Source organism: Pan troglodytes, chromosome X (genome assembly GCF_028858775.2).
Source record: "Pan troglodytes isolate AG18354 chromosome X, NHGRI_mPanTro3-v2.0_pri, whole genome shotgun sequence".
Taxonomy (NCBI): Eukaryota; Metazoa; Chordata; class Mammalia; order Primates; family Hominidae; genus Pan; species Pan troglodytes.
The window spans coordinates 19,360,471-19,379,196 of record NC_072421.2 but is presented as its reverse complement, the minus strand read 5'-3'; the positions used below and the strand labels follow the sequence as shown (position 1 = coordinate 19,379,196).

Genomic DNA, 18,726 nt, shown 5'->3' with positions numbered 1-18,726 from the left:
GATGCCTTGCAGTCCTCACCTTCCTCGCCCTCTCTGAAACACTAAATACAGCTGACTCTACCATCCTTCTAGAAAACTTTTCTTTCCTTGGATTCTGTGACCATAAACTCTCTTGGTTTTCCTCCTGGCTCTTCTGAGCCTCTTTTGCAAGGTCTCCTCTACCTCACCTTAAATGTGGCAGTTCCTTCAGATTCCATCCTAGGCTCTCTTCTCCCCTCACTTTCTCCTTTGGGAATCTCATCCCTGCCCGGGCTTTCAGTTATTATCTAGTGTTAATACCACAGGATGATGTTCCAGGCCACACTTAATTTCTGATCTCTGGACACGTATGTACACTCAACTGCCTACTCAATAGTACCTCAAATCAGCTTACCCAAAACTGAATTCATCATTCCCCCTCATCCCAACCTCTCTCCTCTTTCCACATTCCCAATATCAGTGAATGATGCCGCTGTACCCCCAAACTCAAGCTGGGAATCTGGAGGCCATCCTTGATTCCCTCCCCCCACCCCCCTTTTTTTTTTTTTGAGACAGAGTCTTGCTCTGTCGCCCAGGCTGGAGTGCAGTGGCGCTATCTCGGCTCACTGCAAGCTCTGCCTCCCGGGTTCACGCCATTCTCCTGCCTCAGCCTCCCGAGTAGCTGGGACTACAGGTGCCCGCCACTATGCCCGGCTAATTTTTTTGTATTTTTTAGTAGAGACGGGGTTTCACTGTGTTAGCCAGGATGGTCTCAATCTCCTGACCTCGTGATCTGCCCGCCTCGGCCTCCCAAAGTGCTGGGATTACAGGCGCGAGCTACCATGCCCGGCCGATTCCCTCCTCTTTCAGCTCTCCCATATCCAGTTACTGAGCCTTAAATCATCATTGACTAAACTCCTCTTGAATCTATTTCTTTGCATCTCTATCACCACTACCCTAGTCTAAATGAGAACCCATTATCTATCCCTTTAACCTTCAACTACTTCCTAATTGACGAGCGTGTATTCACTCTTGCCCCTCTCCAACTCTCTCCTCCTACTGCATTTTAAAACACAAATTTTATGACGTTATTCGGTGACATTGTGTTGTTCTTGGAAGTCCGTCCAAATTCCTTTGAACCATCCAATCATTTCTTATGTCTCCAGCCCTATCAGGCACCACCCTGTCCCTCAGTCTATGCTCCTGTCCTCCTGAACTTCTTTCACATCTAAACAGTCTTGTCCTGAGCTCTGCATAAGTTGTCCCCTCACTGTGGAACACTGTTTCCCATCCCCCTCTATGGCTCTTTCTTGATTGCCTAATTCATTCTTCAGCTCTCAGGCTAAAGCCATATTTCTATGGGGGAACCTTCCATCATCCCTCAGACAAGGTTGGATTCCCCCTTTACAAACTCATCACACTTGAAAAACCTGCTCAACACGCATCTTCCCTGCTAGATGTAAGCTCTATGAGGGCAGGGGCCATGTCTCCTTCATTAACCATTATAGACACTAGATAAATACGATAGGCAATAAGGATAAACAGCATGCCTAAATAAAAGTATCAAGCTATATTATATATAATGGGCCTCTGATAATAGTCCTGGGATTTTTTTCCTTCATAGTTTTAGCATTTGCTTCCATACCTTGAGAATTAGAATTGAAACTCTGTACTCAAGCCAGGCGCCAAAACTGCCCCAAAGACAAAACTAATCAGTTGCTGAGCTTTGATCAAGGCACCCAAAAGCCCAGGACCAAAAGCATGAGACATGCCATATCTTCCACTGTCCTAGAGCAAACTGATTTCTGTTTTTCATAAAACAAGAGATTTTTTAAAAGAAGAAGAAAAAAAGAAGGGAAAAGGGAACATTTGTCACCTACTGTGCCTTCCAGCAAAGATTCTTAAACCATCTAACCAATCTTTATTCCTCAAGTTTCTGGTGAGTTAGATAGTTGAAATGCTGTGTTCGTAAATATGTTTATGAGCAACAATGCCAGAAGCAATTATCATGTCATAAAACAATACACGCATCGGTGAAAAACATGGAACTAGTTTCTGAGACAACATCTGAGGCAAGCCAAGAGTAGCAACAGAACGACTGCATCCAAATCTGTTCGAAGAACCTGCCACACCTCCAAACCTGGCCTCACACACCTACCCAACACACAATTTAGCCTGTGAAGGTCGGGCATGGGAGCAAGAGAAAGAACATAATAGAAGGGAGAAGAACTGACAGAACTGGAAGAAAAGATAGGAAGGGAGTTTCAGGGCAACTGATACTCAGCAGAATAATGGGGGTGGTGAAAGGGGTAAGAATTGAAGTCCTCCTTGAGATCCCCCTCATCCCTCTTCCAATACACTCACTTCTATCTCTGTTAGGAACTAAATATGGCAGCATTTTCCAGAGTGCGAAACTTTTAAAAGAGAAAATCTAAAGGCCTGGGTTACCTCAGATTCATCATAAAATCTTCATGGTTCCCTCTGTTCAAGTGCAGGTCATTGGGGTAGACAAGAAAACTCACACACAGGATCATTAGGATCTCTATGGAATTCTTTCCTCGATCTACAAAGTCACCATTAAAAACATACGGGTTCCTCTCTGAGGGGAGACCATTCTGTGGAAGGAGGAGAAGGGAAAAAACAAGGAATTAAAAGAACATACTTTTAAAGTCAGGCTGTGTACATAACATCCCTGTTAATATGGAAAAAAGAGGCTGAGTCAGGTTCTTCCACCGGGAAATATCTGCTCTCTCGCTTGAGCCAGTTTTACTCTTCCAGGGCAGGCATCTCCTGCAAAGGCCCTGAAAGTGACAAATCTGCTTGGGAATGGAAGATTCCAGGGAGGATGGGACGGTGCTAATTTTACCCACCACCTACTATGAGTTTCCTCTGAAAGGAGCTGATATTTGTCCTATCAAACATGGCTATTCTGACCTCTTCCTTCTCTTCTGAAAAGAGGGAAACTTCTACCCAAGGAAGACCACCAAACTAAGAGCCAGAAATCCTTTATTCTAAGGGGTCCTATGGTCAGCTCCTTGGGGCTGTGATTCCCCCAGTTTGCAAAATGGGGATGGCACTACATCCCTCCCCAGATCACCTGGGAGAATGGAAATGAAAGTACTCAGGCAAGTGAAGAGTGCTATGTGATGTGACTGAGCAGCTCGGATGTACTGCCAGCGAGCAACTACACCAGGTGTGCAGAGCCCGGGTATATTCTCAGTGATCACTGACCGGGCCATATCAGTTTTTAAGTATTTTTAATATCACTCTTGAGTATGAAAAAATACTTTTAAACACAGTGTTAGCATGAAAAGCAGCAGAGATCAGAACAAAGGCCTGGTCTTTAAAATAGCTATTAATTCATTTAGTCCTATACTATAAAACTCTAAGACAAAACAAACACATGTAACATGGCTACATTTTCTCGATGTCATGTTTGATAGGGAGATGGTTATTTCCCTACTGCATGGCTTCTACTGCATAATAAGACAAATTCAAACGTTTTAAAAATATGTTACACAGAGACAAATTTAACTACTCATATATAAAAATGCATGTCCTCCTTCAAAAAGGTTACCTTCACCAGGCATGGTGGTTCATACCTTTAATCCCAGCACCTTGGGAGGATGAGGCGGGCAGATCACCTGAGGTCAGGAGTTTGAGACTAGCCTGGCCAATGTGACGAAACCCCATCTCTACTAAAAATACAAAAATTAGCCAGGCATGGTGGTGTGCGCCTATAATCCCAGCTACTCAGGTGGTGAGGCAGGAGAATTGCTTGAACCCGGGAGGCAGAGGTTGCAATGAACCAGGATTGCACCACTGCACTCCAGCCTGGGCAACAGAGAAAGACTATGTCTAAAAAAAAAAAAAAGAAAAGACCACCCTGGCTAACACACGGTGAAACCCCGTCTCCACTAAATATACAAAAAAAAAAATTCTCTGGGCGTGGTGGCAGGTGCCTGTAGTCCCAGCTACTCAGGAGGCTGAGGCAGGAGAATGGAGTGAGCCCGGGAGGTGGAGCTGGCAGTGAGCAGAGATCGCACCACTGCACTCCAGCCTGGGCGACACAGCAAGACTCCGTCTCAAAAGAGGAAAAAAAAAAAAAAAGAAAAGAAAAGAAAAACAAAATGGCTACCTTCAGGAAATAATACACATATTCTAGAAATATTAATCTTTTTCAAATGATTTTCAAATTCCTCTTTTGTTAGATTTCTGACTACATTTAAAAATCTTATTAAACTCAATATCTTATTATGTATATACATTTTAAATTGCTCATATCAGTATAATAGAAATAATTGAAAAAATATAATACAGGTTACAGCATATAATTTAGGGATTCTAGAAAACATTTATACAATGTAACATGTTCTGAAGGCAATTTCAAACAAACAAATAAACAAGCAATGGCATAGTGTGATAAGAAGGTGAATTCTCTGGTCCAGGTCCATTCATTACCCATGTGTCCTTGGGCAAGTTACGTAACCTTTATGAGCTGTAGTTTTCTCATCTGTCAAGTGAGGATGATAGCTTCCATACTTACCACACACGGCTATTTTGGAACTCAAATGAGACCATGTATATAAAATTGCATTAAAATGGTAAAGCAACATACAAATTAAGAGACTCATTTTATTATGACCATGTTATTTCTAATTCTAAGATTCCAATATTTTCTTTTTCTTTTTTTAAGACGGAGTTTCGCTCTTGTTGCCCAGGCTGGAGTGCAATGGTGCGATCTCAGCTCACCGCAACCTCCGCCTCCCAGGTTCAAGTGATTCTCCTGCCTCAGCCTCCCGAGTAGCTGGGATTACAGGCACCTGCCACCACGCCTGGCTAATTTTGTATTTTAAGTAGAGATGTGGTTTCATCATGTTGGTTAGGCTGGTCTTGAACTCCCAACCTCAGGTGATCCGCCTACCTCAGCCTCCCAAAGTGTTGTGATTACAGGCATGAGCCACTGCGCATGGCCCCAATATTTTCTTATGTATTAATTCATATAACCTTATTCACACTGGGCTTAGTGTAAACCAGTTGCAAAAATACAGGCTATCGTTCATCAAAACGTAAAGAAGTCTGGGCATGATGGCTCACAACAGTAATCCTAACACTTTGGGAAGCCGAGGTGGACGGATCGCTTGAGCCCAGGAGTTCAAGATCAGATTTGGAAACATGGCGAAACCCCTTCTCTACAAAAAGTACAAAAAAATTAGCCAGGTGTGATGGTGCACACCTGTAGTCCCAGCTACTCAGGAGGCTGAGGTGGGAGGATTGCCTGAGGCCTGGGAGGTCGAGGCGCAGTGGAGCTGAGATCACACCGCTGTATTCCAGCCTGGGTGACACAGTGAGACCCTGTCTAAAACAAACAAACCAACCAACCAACCAACCACAAAGAAAGGGGGGAGGATTCTGCATCTCTGATCTCTGTTACTCTTCCACCAGCCTTCAGCTGTCTAGGGTGAGTAAGCTAGAGGAACCTGAGGACTGTTGAAGGCTATAGACTCTGTTGGGATGTCCAGGTCTGAAGGGGGCTAGAGGAGCAGCGGCAGGGAGCCCTGGGGTGAAAACATGGAAGAACTAGGCCTGAGGGGATGGTGGACACTTGATTAAGGGGGTGGCTCTGCCTCAGAGCATGTGTGTGATCTTGGTTTGGAGGCAGGGGGAGCTGAAATGTTGGATCCTACCAGAAAAAGTGTAGGAAGATGTCTTCCACATCCTTGAAACGAAAAGAACAGATCACTTGCATTTAGGGGTACCTAGAAACACAGAGACTTCTTTTCACACTCGATGCAGGAGTAGAAACTGTTGTGCCTCCAACTATGGAAAGGCTTAACCTAGCTTAAGCAGAAAATAGAAAATGGAAATAAGCTAGTACCTAAGAGGATCCGGCAACTAGAGAGAGACAGACCAATCAGATCTACTAAAGCAGATGGTCCCCAATAAAACAGGACTGCTGGAGGAAACAGAGAACTAGTTTGTTTTTAAAGTAATAAAGAACAAAAACTTATTAATTCTTGGCATTAGGAATATACTATTCAAACTTAAAATATCAATGGGTTGGCCGGGCGCAGTGGCTCATGCCTGTAATCCCAACACTTCAGGAGGCTGAGGTGGGTGGATCACTTGAGGTCAGGAGTTCAAGACCAGCCTGGCCAACATGGTGAAACCCCATCTCTACTGAAAGTACAAAAAATTAGCCAGGCGTGGTGGCACGCACCTGTAATCCCAGCTACTCAGGAAGGTGAAGCTGAGGCAGGAGAATCACTTGAACCTGGGAGGCAGAGGTTGCAGTGAGCTGAGATTGTGCCAGTGCACTCCAGCCTGGGCAACACAGTGAGACTCTGTCTCAAAAAAAAAAAAAAAAAAAAAAAAGCAATGGGTTAAAGGTAACTAGAAGAAAGAATGGTTGGGAGAATACATTATTGGCCTGAAAGAGCAAGCAGATGAAAAATCTCTTACTCTCATCATTTTGAGTAAAATCAAAATGATGAAAATCAGGAAGAATAAATAAGAGACTAGCATTCAAAGCCAAGAGACTTAATATGCCAATAATAAGCATTTCAAAATCAGGAAAAAGGAACAGATGAAGAGGCAATAATTACAAAAATAAGAGAGAACATTTTCTATGGTTAAAAAAGGACTTCAATTTGAAGCTTGAAACACGACTTCTACACACAATTGATGGGGACAAAATCCCTACCACCTGGTAAAAAGATTGGAAGAGGCCAGAGAGAAAGAACAAGTTACAAAAGGAAAAGAATCAGCCTAGCATCAGACTTCTCATCTATAGTAGTGGGAGGTAGGAGACGGTAGAATAAAATTTACAAATTAAAGAGGGAAAAGGACTTTGAACCAAGATTTCTACAGTGGCCAAGACATTAAGTTCTCAGGGTGATAGAAAAATACTTGCAGATGTGTAAAGAGATCAACTATCACCAACAACATAAATGCTCAGGGTGAAAGACAGACATGCAAATGTGTAGTATTTAATATAACAAAAACAGCAAACATAGATCAATTGCTTGTTATGTACCAGGCACAGTTTTAGGTGCTAGGAACACAGAAGTAAACAATACAAAGTCCCTGTATTCGAGGAGCCTGCATTCAGAGAAGATAGCATCCACATGCCCCACTGAGGAAAACACTCAACAAAACACTGTAACTAAATAACCATACTAACATTTAAAAGTCCCTGGCCGGGCGTGGTGGCCCACGCCTACAATCCCAGCACTTTGGGAGGCCGAGGTGGGTGGATCACCTGAGGTCGGGAGTTTGAGACCAGCCTGACCAACATGGAGAAACCCTGTTTCTACTAAAAATACAAAATTAGCCAGGTGTGGTGGCACATGCCTGTAATCCCAGCTACTTAGGAGGCTGAGGCAGGAGAATCGCTTGAACCTGGGAGGCGGAGGTTGCGGTAAGCCAAGATCATGCCATTGCACTCCAGCCTGGGCAACAAGAGTGAAACTCCATCTCAAAAAAAAAAATAAAAATAAAAAATAAAAGTCCTCAAGTCAGGGAAAGATCAAGAGGAAAGAATACAGATGTGAACAATGAATCATGAAACATATAATTATATATAAATCAATATGACAATATGAAACTTGCATTTAAGTATTAAGCAAAGATTCCAGAAGTAGAAGAGACATGCTATGAAGGAAAACCTAATAATGGTCAGGAACTAAAACTATGGTATGAGCAATAGCTAGGATTTACAGGGGAGGTGAGAGGAGAAAAATAAAATGCTCTAGAAATCTTAACTGAATGGGAGACATGGAGTGTGCAAACAGTTATCTTATTGAGAGAGAGAGAGGATCGTAGTGGAAGAATAAAGTTATAGCTATTTGAGAAATACACACATATACATTATTTACCAGAAATGTCAGAAGTGGGAAGGTAACCACTAGTGAACGGAAAAGCAGAGTTAAAAATTCCAAATAAAACAATAAAAAATAAAACTTTACCAAAACAGCAAAAAGAAAAGGAAAAGGGTGAAACAAAGTGAAATAGCAAAGTAGAAGAAAAAATTTCAAATATATCTGTTGTTATACTAAGTGTGAATGATTAAATTCTCTCATTAAAATACCAAGATTACCAGGCTGTGTTAAAATACAAAACCCAGATATATAGTGTTCATGAGAAATATACATTAAAAAGAAGGTAAGAGAAGGTTGAATATGAGGTAGATGCAACAAAAAGAAAGCAAGAATGGAAATATTAATACCGGGCAAAGTAGAGTTTAAGATTAAAGTACTAAACAGGATCACAAAGCAACATTATGTCATAATAAAAGCCACTTTATGAAAAAAATACAACTCATGAACTTATAGTCAATAAAAGAACACATTTTTGCTTCATACATTTAACTACTAAACGCAAGAAGAAATTGTTTAAAAATACACAGTGTGTTATTCAGATTGAATTACTGCTTTAAAATAATGTCCATAAATTCTTTGGCACTCTGTTTACAAGGTGAAGCCTAATTTGCCTCCCCTTGAGTAGAAGCAAGACTTACTGACTTGCTTCTCATGAAGAGAAAAAAAAAGCAAAAGTGATGATGTACAACTTTGGAGACTAAGTCATAAAAGACACTGCAGCTTCCTGCATGCTTTCTTTCTTGGATCACTCACTTTGGGGAAAGCCAGCTGCTCTGTCACAAGAAGAATCAGGCAGCCTTGTGGAGAAGCCCATGTGGCTGTTCTGCCAACAGTCAGTGAGGAACTGAAATGCTGTGTCTACAGCCACATGAATGAACCATCTTGGAAATGGGTCCCTCAGCCCCAATCAACTTTTCAGATGACTGCAGCCCTGGCCAATAGTTTGACTGCTACCTCATGAGAGATCCTGAGCCAGAATCCATCCAGCTAAGCTTGACCCAAATTTCTGACCCACAGAAACTGTGAGATACTAAATGTTTATAGTGTTAAGTCATTAAGTATTGAGGTAATTTGTTGCACAGCAACATAATATACATATTTAGGTACATATAATAGAAAAAATACGGGAAAATTGAATATACAACCAATAAACTTGATTTAATATATGAAGAACTTTGTGTATTACAAATAAGAGAATACAGCTGACCCTTAAACAACACAGCTTTGAACTGCATGAGTCCACTTATATGTGGCTCATCTCCCTCTGCCACCCCTAGACAGCAAGACCAATCCCGCCTCTTCCTCCTCCTCAGCCTACTCAACATGAAGATAAAGACCTTGGTGATGATCCACTTCCACTTAATGAGTAGTAAATATATTTTCTCTTCTTTAATATGTATATATATATTTGAGAGAGAGAGTCTTGCCCTGTCGCCTACATTGGAGTGCAGTGATGCAATCTCGGCTCACTGCAACCTCTGCCTCCCAGGCTCAAGCGATTCTCTGTAGATTATCTGTAGATTCTCAAGCGAATGCCTGCCTCAGCCTCTGTAGTAGCTGGGATTACAGGCCTGTGCCACCACGCCTGGCTAATTTTTGTATTTTTAGTAGAAATGGGGTTTCACCATGTTGGCCAGGCTGGTCTCGATCTCCTGGCCTCAAGTGATCCACCCACCTCAACCTCCCAAGGTGCTAGGATTACAGGCATGAGCTACTACACCTGGCCTAAGATTTTCTTAATAATATATTTTTTTTCTCTAGCTTATAATTATATAACATACAAAATATGTGCTCATCAACTGTTTATGTTATTGCTAAGGCTTCCAGTCAACAATAAGCTATTAGTTGTTAAGTTTTGGGGGAGTCAAAATTATATGTGGATTTTCAACTGTATGGGGAATTGGTACCCCTAACCCCAGCATTGCTCAAGGCTCAACACTATAATTAATTTTTTATATGTCCACGGAACTTTTATGAGAATCAGTCTCATACTTGACTTCAAAGAACTCTTAAGAAATTCAAAATAAGAAAAATGTCACAGGATACAGTCTCATAAAAATGTGATTAGAAAAAAAGTCTAGCTCCTTGAATTAAGATTCTTGGAAATTAAAAATTATCATCTTAATAAGTATTATATCAAAGAGAAAATTAAAAGCAAAATTACAAGTGCAATAGAAGGCCTAGTTAACACTAAAATCAGAAAAGATGTGTAGCCTTAAATGCCTTCATTATTAAAGATGTTCACGAAAGATGGTATTCATCTTAGGAAATTAGAAAAAGAACAATAAAACCCATCAAATAAGGAGAAGAGCTGAAACTAAGGAAATAGAAAAGAAATAAAAAGGATAATTTGGGTTTATATAAATCCAAATTTTATTGGTTCTTTCTTTGAACCAATTTTATGATTTCCTTGAAAATCATCCATTTCCTAGCAAAACTGATTCAAAAGAAGAGGAAAACATGAACAGTGCACTGGCCCCATGTGGCTTTCTAGCAGAACTCTATTTTAATTTTCATGAGCAAATAGTTTTAATGTGACTTAAACCCATGGTGCCCAACCTTGACTGCACATTAGAATCACCTGGGTGACTGCAGTGTATAGCCCAGTTTGAGTTTGCAACCCAGGGATTCAAATTATTATAAGCAAGAGAAAAAGATGAAAATCTCTCCAACTCATTTTATGAAACCAGTATAACCTTAATTTCAAAATTTGAGGAAAGCATCCAATAGTCTAAAATTATATTTATTATGTTTGAATGGTAAACACACTTTCTATTGTGATGACAGATTTTCTTGTATTAAAACTTCTTATCTCGAATTAAACCAGAATTTGTTGTGGGTAAATTCTTTGCTACCTCTGTGATGTCTTATTTCACCTCTACTATGAGCAAAGAGTAATGAATGTTTTCAGTTAAACCTCATTTTAAGCCCCAAATAGTAATGGTCAACTAATCCATCCACCTTACGCAACACACTTGACACTCAATAAGCTTTAACCTTTTCAGAAAATCTTCAAGATTTTCTTCAAGAATCTCACATGTCTTCAAGAGATTAAGACTTCTGATAATAAAGCTCATTCAACAGAGTATGTCACTATCTCTGAAAGTGATTCTAAAAGGAGTCCTGAATGTATATTGAACTCCTTTCAGTGTTAAGCCCCTCAAGACAACCGCATCAAAGAGGGCAAGACTCATTTGGATGTGTAAGATCTGCCCTGTTGTTCCAGGATTAGTTGTATTACTTTATATAGTTTGGGTTTGAATCCACTTTAGTCTTAGAGTAATAAGGGAACTAAAAAGCACACAGGATGATGAGGAACTAGTCTACTGGGATGTGAGTGTCTAGGATATTTAGGATTCCGGCTACTGACATTTCTCCAGGTTTCCTTCAAAGAAGCAAAACCTCATGCCATAAAACATGCTTCACCCAGTGCCAGTAAACGAAACCCTCTGGCTCATTCTGCAGCTAATATGCAACAAACCGTCTATGACATGGTGATTAAGTTGACAGATACAGAAAGTCCAGAGTAGCTACAACTCTGAACTGCAGTCAGATGACCTGTAGGGGGAAAAATAGCAGACCATAATTAATTAACTTAAACAGAGACAAAAACCAGATGTTTCCCACAGTCTCGCCTATTTCCTATGGAAGCATTTTACAACAGACATCTGGAAATTATCCCAGTGAATTTGGACATTTCCTGAAGGCACATCAAACAATAAGCTCTGGTCAACTCCACGTTAATTTTCTTCTTCTGCAAACCCTATTTCAGAGGTCTGTTCTGATTGTAACATACTACCTTCACCTCAAAAGGAAAATAAAATTGGCCACTGTGGCAGTGTGAAGCATTTCAGTGATAGAAAATAAAGAAACTGTTTGACTACCTTGACAGCTGGAAAATTATGGGTGTAGCGGGTGGAGGATGGTGGGGAAGAGAGAAAAAAAAGGAAAACAAGGCAGTAGGGCTTCCACTGGATAGCATCAGGATGGTACCCACAGGGTTAAGAGTTCATTAGCATCTCTCTGTTCACATGCATCTCTTTTTCAGCGATAGGAGGTCACCACTCACGGCATCAATTTAACAAACTAATTTGGTGATACTTGATCTAAAATTTCAAGCTTTCTATTCAATGAGGGAAAAATGTCTTGTAATTTTACTGAAGCTGAGGCTCTGAAAGAAGTATTTCAAACTGGTCACTCTAATTAAGCAACAGGGCTGATTAAAATTAATCTTTTCAGAAAATAAAATCTAAAAATATGACCTAACTAATGATATGTAAATTACTTCACTTGATGATAAGATTATATTTGAAGCCATGTAAAGTTGAGATGCCCTTTTAGCAAAGGTCTGTTGTTAAGAGTATGGTACCCAGTGGGGAAGAGTCCTTTTCAAACCCAGATGCGATTCTGAGCTGAAAATGTTTCCCTTAGTATTAAGGTGCTAGCTGATACAATTTTTAAGGACAACCAAATATTAAAGAAACCAAAATCTCAAAACAATCAATGAAGAACAATAATTGCTACAAATCCCATCATTTATTGTAGGGCACCACAAAAAGTGTGTGAGAATAAAATCTTTCATGATCCTCCAAAACTTCCCTTCATGATTTAGGCACTTACTAAATTACTAAAATTCTTTGAAGAGATCGCCAGAAATGTCTTCTCTTCCAGGAAGTCTTCCATAAGGTTAGGTGCTCTGCCAATGGGTTCTTTTAGGACTCCATGCTGATCCCAATCATAACATGTCCAACCCTGAACTATCTTGTCTTTTTATCAGCCAACCTTCCCCACTAAACTGTGATGTCTTTGGGGCCAACAACTGTGTTTTAGTCATACTGTATTGCCAACCCTTAGTAGAGTGCCTCATTCATAATAGGTGTTTCATAAATATATGTTAAATCAACTTTGTATGGTCCTTTAGTGTTTATATGATACCTTGAACATTACAGGGACCAGATAAAAGTTTACTGAATGAATGCATTAGTAGACAGATTCACTTTTGCATATGGTGAGTTATAATGATAGAAGTCTTGAACCAAACCAACCACTTGGATGAAGAGTAATATGGTGAGGCCTCTCAGTGACCCTACATTAGAACAGTCTCTCAGGCTGTGCCCTTAGTTGGCTTTGGGCCAGCCCCAGCCTTAGAGCCTATTCATGCTATGCTGTATAAAAGAACTGATGAGGAAGAAAGTGTCTAGCAAACCACCAATTGAGATGAATTAAAATTTTGTCTTAATTCAAAGCCTGAGGTTTTCCTACTTACTCTTGTGAGTGATGGAGAGAATCAGTTAGTCATAGTATAACATAAACTTTGGTCACTTATAGCTCCAAAAATCTCCAACAGGATGTAGTTTGCCAAACTATTCCCCACAATTCAAGATCTATTGCTCTTAAAAACAATAATAAAATAAAAGTAAGTGAAAGCACGGCCACTAACTACTTCTAAACAAAAGATTAGGAGCCCGTGGTTACACTGATGTGACTCAATTGTAGCTTCTATCAGTGAACCAGAGTCAGGTATGACATATAATTGGGATTCAATCAGTTGTTGACAAATTGATTAGTACAAAGCATTACAGTGAGAAACAAAGACCATCACAGAAATTCTACCATTTCCCGAAGCAATCAAGTGATTGCTTAGGTCATAGTTATGCACCTCCTGTAATCTGAATAGGCAACCTTCGTGTGTGATGCTACCAAGAGAAATCCATCACCCCCCAACCCCCTCACCACTCTCTTCCTTTGAGATGTGCTTCTTCCTTTCTTCCTTATCTATTTTTATGGCCCAGTGCTCTTCTCCTAACTAAGCTTTCTCTTTCTTCATGCTCTCTCATCCTCCTATGCCTAAGACCCAATATCCTCATTCATACTATAAGCATTGCTTAAATGGATTTTCCAGATCACTGAAGCTTATTCCTTTGAAAGCTAAAATGCCTTTAAAAATTACTTTAACCATTTTGGTTGGAAGTTTTTAAAATGTGCCATTTGCTCCCTTTACTTCTTCTTATTTTTTTCAGATGGAATCTCGCTCTGTTGCCCAGGCTGGAGTGCAGTGGCACGATCTCAGCTCACTGCAACCTCCGCCTCCCGGGTTCAAGCAATTCTTCTGCCTCAGCCTCCTGAGTAGCTGGGACTACGGGTGCGTGCAACCACGCCCAGCTAATTTTTGTATTTTTAGTAGGGACAGGGTTTCACCATATAGGCCAGGCTGCTCTTGAACTCCTGACCTCATGATCCACCTGCCTCGGCCTCCCAAAGTGCTGGGATTAGAGGCATGAGCCACGCGCCTGGTCCCTTTTACTTCTTAAGAGTATACACCTTATAACTTGAAACTCTCTTGACCTTGCAGGCTCATCAGTCTAAACATCCCCTCAGGCACTTCTGACAAGGCAAGAACTCTCTTCCCTACACTCCACAGCTCCAGATCGCTGAGTATTAGTATTTCAGTTTTTATCTCATTTTTATAGTTCTGTCTTTTAATTTTCTTTTCTTTTTTTTCTGAGACAGAGTTTTGCTCTTGTTGCCCAGGCTGCAGTGCAATGGCGCAATCTTGGCTCACTGCAACCTCTGCCTCTCGGGTTCAAGTAACTCTCCTGCCTCAGCCTCCCAGGTAGCTGGGATTACAGGCATGCACCACCATGCAAAGCTAATTTTTTTTGTATTTAGTAGAGAATGGGGTTCCACCATGTTGGTTGGGCTGGTCTCGAACTCTTGACCTCAGGTGATCCACCCGCCTCAGCCTCTCAAAGTGCTGGGATTACAGGCGTGAGCCACCGTGCCCGGCCAGAACGTTTTAATTTTCATTGCTGTCATTATGTCTGACTTTTCCGTCTTCACCTCCCACTCCCTAATCTGCTGTGGGGTGGATAGCCAGACAGGCAAACTCATGTGAACCTTGTGTGAGAGAAGGTTTTATTGATACTGGTTCATGGGTCTTTGAGTAAGAGGCCTAAGGCCTGTCCTGTGAGTAGGGTTCATTGGATTTGTGTCAACGATTTCAAGCGTTCAGAGACCCTTTTTACTTAATTCTGGGTTTGGGACATATGAGTGGTAAGTGAAGGTAAGTAAAATAGGCTGAAGTTTGACATTGGGATAGGTGGGGTATCACTGTCATTTATATTTATACAGAAACACTGTTTCCAGAACAGCTTGTCTTCATGCTTTTAGGCCGCAGTACATTCATGCAAACTATCATCATTCTCCAGTTAAACTGCAGACAAAAATAAATAAGACAGAAAAGGGCAAAATCCTGACTTTGGTAAATCAGAGATCATCAGATGGCCGGGGCTTCCTCAGATATCTCTGTGTCCCAGCCTTTCATTTCCCTGCTTTTAAGTTAGGACATTCTTTTGCTATAAGCTAAGCGACCAAGCACCATCACCCCCAAGCTCTACGTGTCATTCTCCTGTCTGAGACACCATTAAGTACACTACCTTTCCAGCTTCTTTTTTTCTTTCTTCTTTTTTTTTTTTTTTTTTTTTGAGACAGAGTTTTGCTCTTGTCCCCCAGGCTGAAGTGCAATGGCGCGATCTTGGCTCATTGCAACCTCCACCTCCCGGGTTCAAGCGATTCTCCTGCCTCGGCCTCCTGAGTAGCTGGGATTACAGGCACGCACCACCACATCTGGCTAATTTTTGTATTTTTATTAGAGACAGGGGTTTCATCATGTTGACCAGGCTGGTCTCGAACTCCTGACCTCAAGTGATCCGTCCACCTCAGCCTCCTGAAGTGCTAGGATTGCAGGCATGAGCCACTGTGCCCGGCCTTTTTCCTTTTTCTAGATAAATGAAAGTAATGTATTTATTCACTTATTATAAATTCCTTTAAAATAATAATATAGTTTCTGGGTTTTCTGCTGTACCGCTGTTGAAAATACTAATGATATTGTTGATCAGCTATTTTCCCCATTGCTTTATCATTGTTGCTATTTTCTTCTTTTTTAAAAAATAAATTTTACCATGTACATTCAAGGTATAATATATCATGATGTTACAGAATACATACATATAGTAAAAAGGTTACTATAGTGAAGCAAATTAAAGTATCCATCATGTGACATAGTTACCCAATTTTTGTTTTTTTTGTGGCAATAGCAGCTAAAATCTACTCATTTGGCATGAATCCCATATATGGTACAATTTTATTACCTATAGTCCTCGTGTTGTACACTAGATCTCTTTTCAGTTTCTTAAAGTGGAAACTTGCTGTCATCAATGGCTCTTCCCTCGGTCTCCCCACTTAAACCAGGCAGTTTCGAGATTCTGGTGTATGTGGTTCATTCCATGTCCAAGATGCATTTTACCTTCTTCTCACTCACGCCTGCCAGAATTCTAATCCATGGCTCTTGCACACTTCTGTTTTCCAGACATCCCTCTCACCTCTCTACCCAAATCCATCCTAAATATAATAGTGCCCTAGTCTTTCATCACTGGGCTAGCAATCTCCATTTCCTTAGCACTGTCATTGGTTAGCTCTCCAAATATATCTTGCTTGCATTTGAATGCTATATTTTCACCTTTAGTTCCTTTTATAGTACTTCTTACCACCCACCTCCTCCTGTTCAATCTTTACATTAGCACCTTCCAGTTTTATATGTGTCATATAGTTTTGCAGACAGAATTAAAGGAATATGTTAGAATTCTCTTTTCTCATCTGTCTACTCCAGAGTCCTATCCCTTATCGCACTTTCATACGAAATAAAGAAATTTTCTTTTCTAAATGCCTTGGAATTTAGTGACTACATTCCCGATTTAATTTACTCAACTATTTTCCCTTTTATATATTTCCCAAGACTCTAGATAAAGAATGACCAGGTTTGTTGTTGTTCTCCACATGCCCTGCCCCCTCCTCCTTCCTCACATTGTAATTGTCAACAATAGCCGGACCGCACTTCTGAACATTTGGTGTGGAGCTACGTCCCAAGTTAAATAAATCCCATCCCCTGTCCATCCTTCCACCTTTCCCACGGCACTCCAGTGGGGCCAGTAGAATCTCCATTTCATGGTCAATGAAGCCCCTTCCACCTTCAACTTATTCAGAAAGGCTTCTCTCCTCCATAGGCCTGGGCTTCCTCCAGAGCACAGCAGCGCTCCTGACTCCTGCAGCCCTTCTGAAGGAAAGGACCCACCCATCCCCAGGACACCCACCTCAGGCCCAGGAGCAGGGGAGGCTCTGCTTGCCCCCAGGGCTGCTCACAGAGAAACACCCCACCACCCTCCTTTCAGGCCCATGACCTCTGACTAAACTTCCCGCCCCTGCTCCTCATCTGGGTCCACGTGGTGCCCGCCACTGTTGAACACACCTGCTTTCCAGGTCCTTGCCCACCTCATCGCCAATATTCTCTTTCGATGGCTTGGGCTGCCCATGTTCTAGGCTCCACCCCAGGGCATCCCTTACCCTGGGACTGCTCCCCCTGCACTTCCCACCATCCTACCTCCTAAGGCCCTCACTGCAGTCAGCCTGCTCCCTGACACAGTCGGTCAGCATTCCAGTCCTACTACCCTCCTACTTCTCCCAGTTGACTGGCCCATCCTGGCTTCTCTTCCTTCCCTACCCAGCTTAGATTCTGTGGCTGATGTCCAGAATTGCTCTTTCACCAGCCCCCTCGGCTCCCTGCCAGCAAACCTTCGCCTGGACTTCCTACACCAACCTGCTACTTGGGACACTTCCTGACACTCTCTGACAGTCACACTCTACGTCCTGGCTTGGGCCTGCTGAAGTCTCAATGGAACCTCTTCCTAGGTGCTGGCTCCACCCACTCCTGGTTTGGCCTGTCCTCTTCCCTTCCAAGCTGCTAATCTAATGCATGAAGTGAAAACCTTGTATTTCTATTATAATTTATTATTTTAAAAATGCTTTTGGATACTTATTTTATCCAGAATACAACCTCTTATGGGGTGGAAGCTCAAGATAATATTGCAGCTGAAAAAAAAATTGCAGTTCATGGAGGTTGTATGGCTCACTCAAGCTCTCACAGCCTCAAAGAGTGGAACTGATTGGTCATCAAAATGTGGCAGGCCAGGTCTCACTAACGCAGGCCTCCATAACAACTGTCTCAGTACTGACTGAGTGGTTCAGTTAAATATTAAAAGCTCAAAGAGCCAGTGCCCTATACAAAGGCTGGAATGTAACAAAAGCCCACCAAGAGTTTTGTCTAGGCCTTTCCTGTGCCTTAAAGCATGGCAAGATAACGAAGGAATTCTTAACAGGACCTATTTAGAATTAAACAAGTTTTACTGGGGGTCTGAAGAAACTCCACAGGTCTCCACAAACAAGTTTATTGGGGGTCTAAAGGAACTCCCCAAACCTCCATGATTTAGCAGGAGACAAGATAAGGGTAATCATCCCAGCACCTGGACCGATTTAGATAAAGTAAATTTACTGAGGCTCCAGAGGAAGGTCTTCAGGACTCAGACCTTAGTTATAGATTAAAAGAAGTTAATCACTTATGTCTTTAGATGAATGCACACTTAACACGTACACATATAGCTTAGAAGGTATATAGGCTCTGGAAAACTTTCTAATTTTGTGTTGGTCTGGTGATAATTTCCAGGCCTTCTCCCTGGAGCCACTTACAGAAATAAAAACTCTCTTCCTTCCCAGTTCATCTGTATCTCGTTATTGGGCCATGAGAAATAGCAGCCCAACCCTCAGTTTGGTCCAGGAACAATAATGTTAGAGGTGTTTGAACCAGAGCATGCAGAAACCGCAATTACTTTTGCACCAACCTAATAAAACAGTTGCAGTAAAGAAGCCAGCTAAAACCCACCAAAACCGAGATGGCAACAAGAATGACCTCTGGTCATTCTCACGGCTATACTCCCACCAGCACCATGACAGTTTACAAATGCCATGGCAACCTCAGGAAGTTACCCTATATGGTCTA

General features: G+C 41.5%; 1 protein-coding gene across 5 annotated transcripts in view; it reads right to left on the bottom strand.

The window, feature by feature from the left end:
• PPEF1 (protein phosphatase with EF-hand domain 1) overlaps positions 1-18,726 on the bottom strand; it is a 152,179-nt gene that overhangs the window by 46,375 nt on the left and 87,078 nt on the right. For all 5 annotated transcript variants that reach the window (XM_054676256.2, XM_054676257.2, XM_024353137.3 and 2 more), the window contains one exon: positions 2,407-2,573. In XM_054676256.2, coding sequence (XP_054532231.1) covers positions 2,407-2,573 — 167 coding nt within the window. The remainder of the gene's footprint in view (positions 1-2,406; positions 2,574-18,726) is intronic.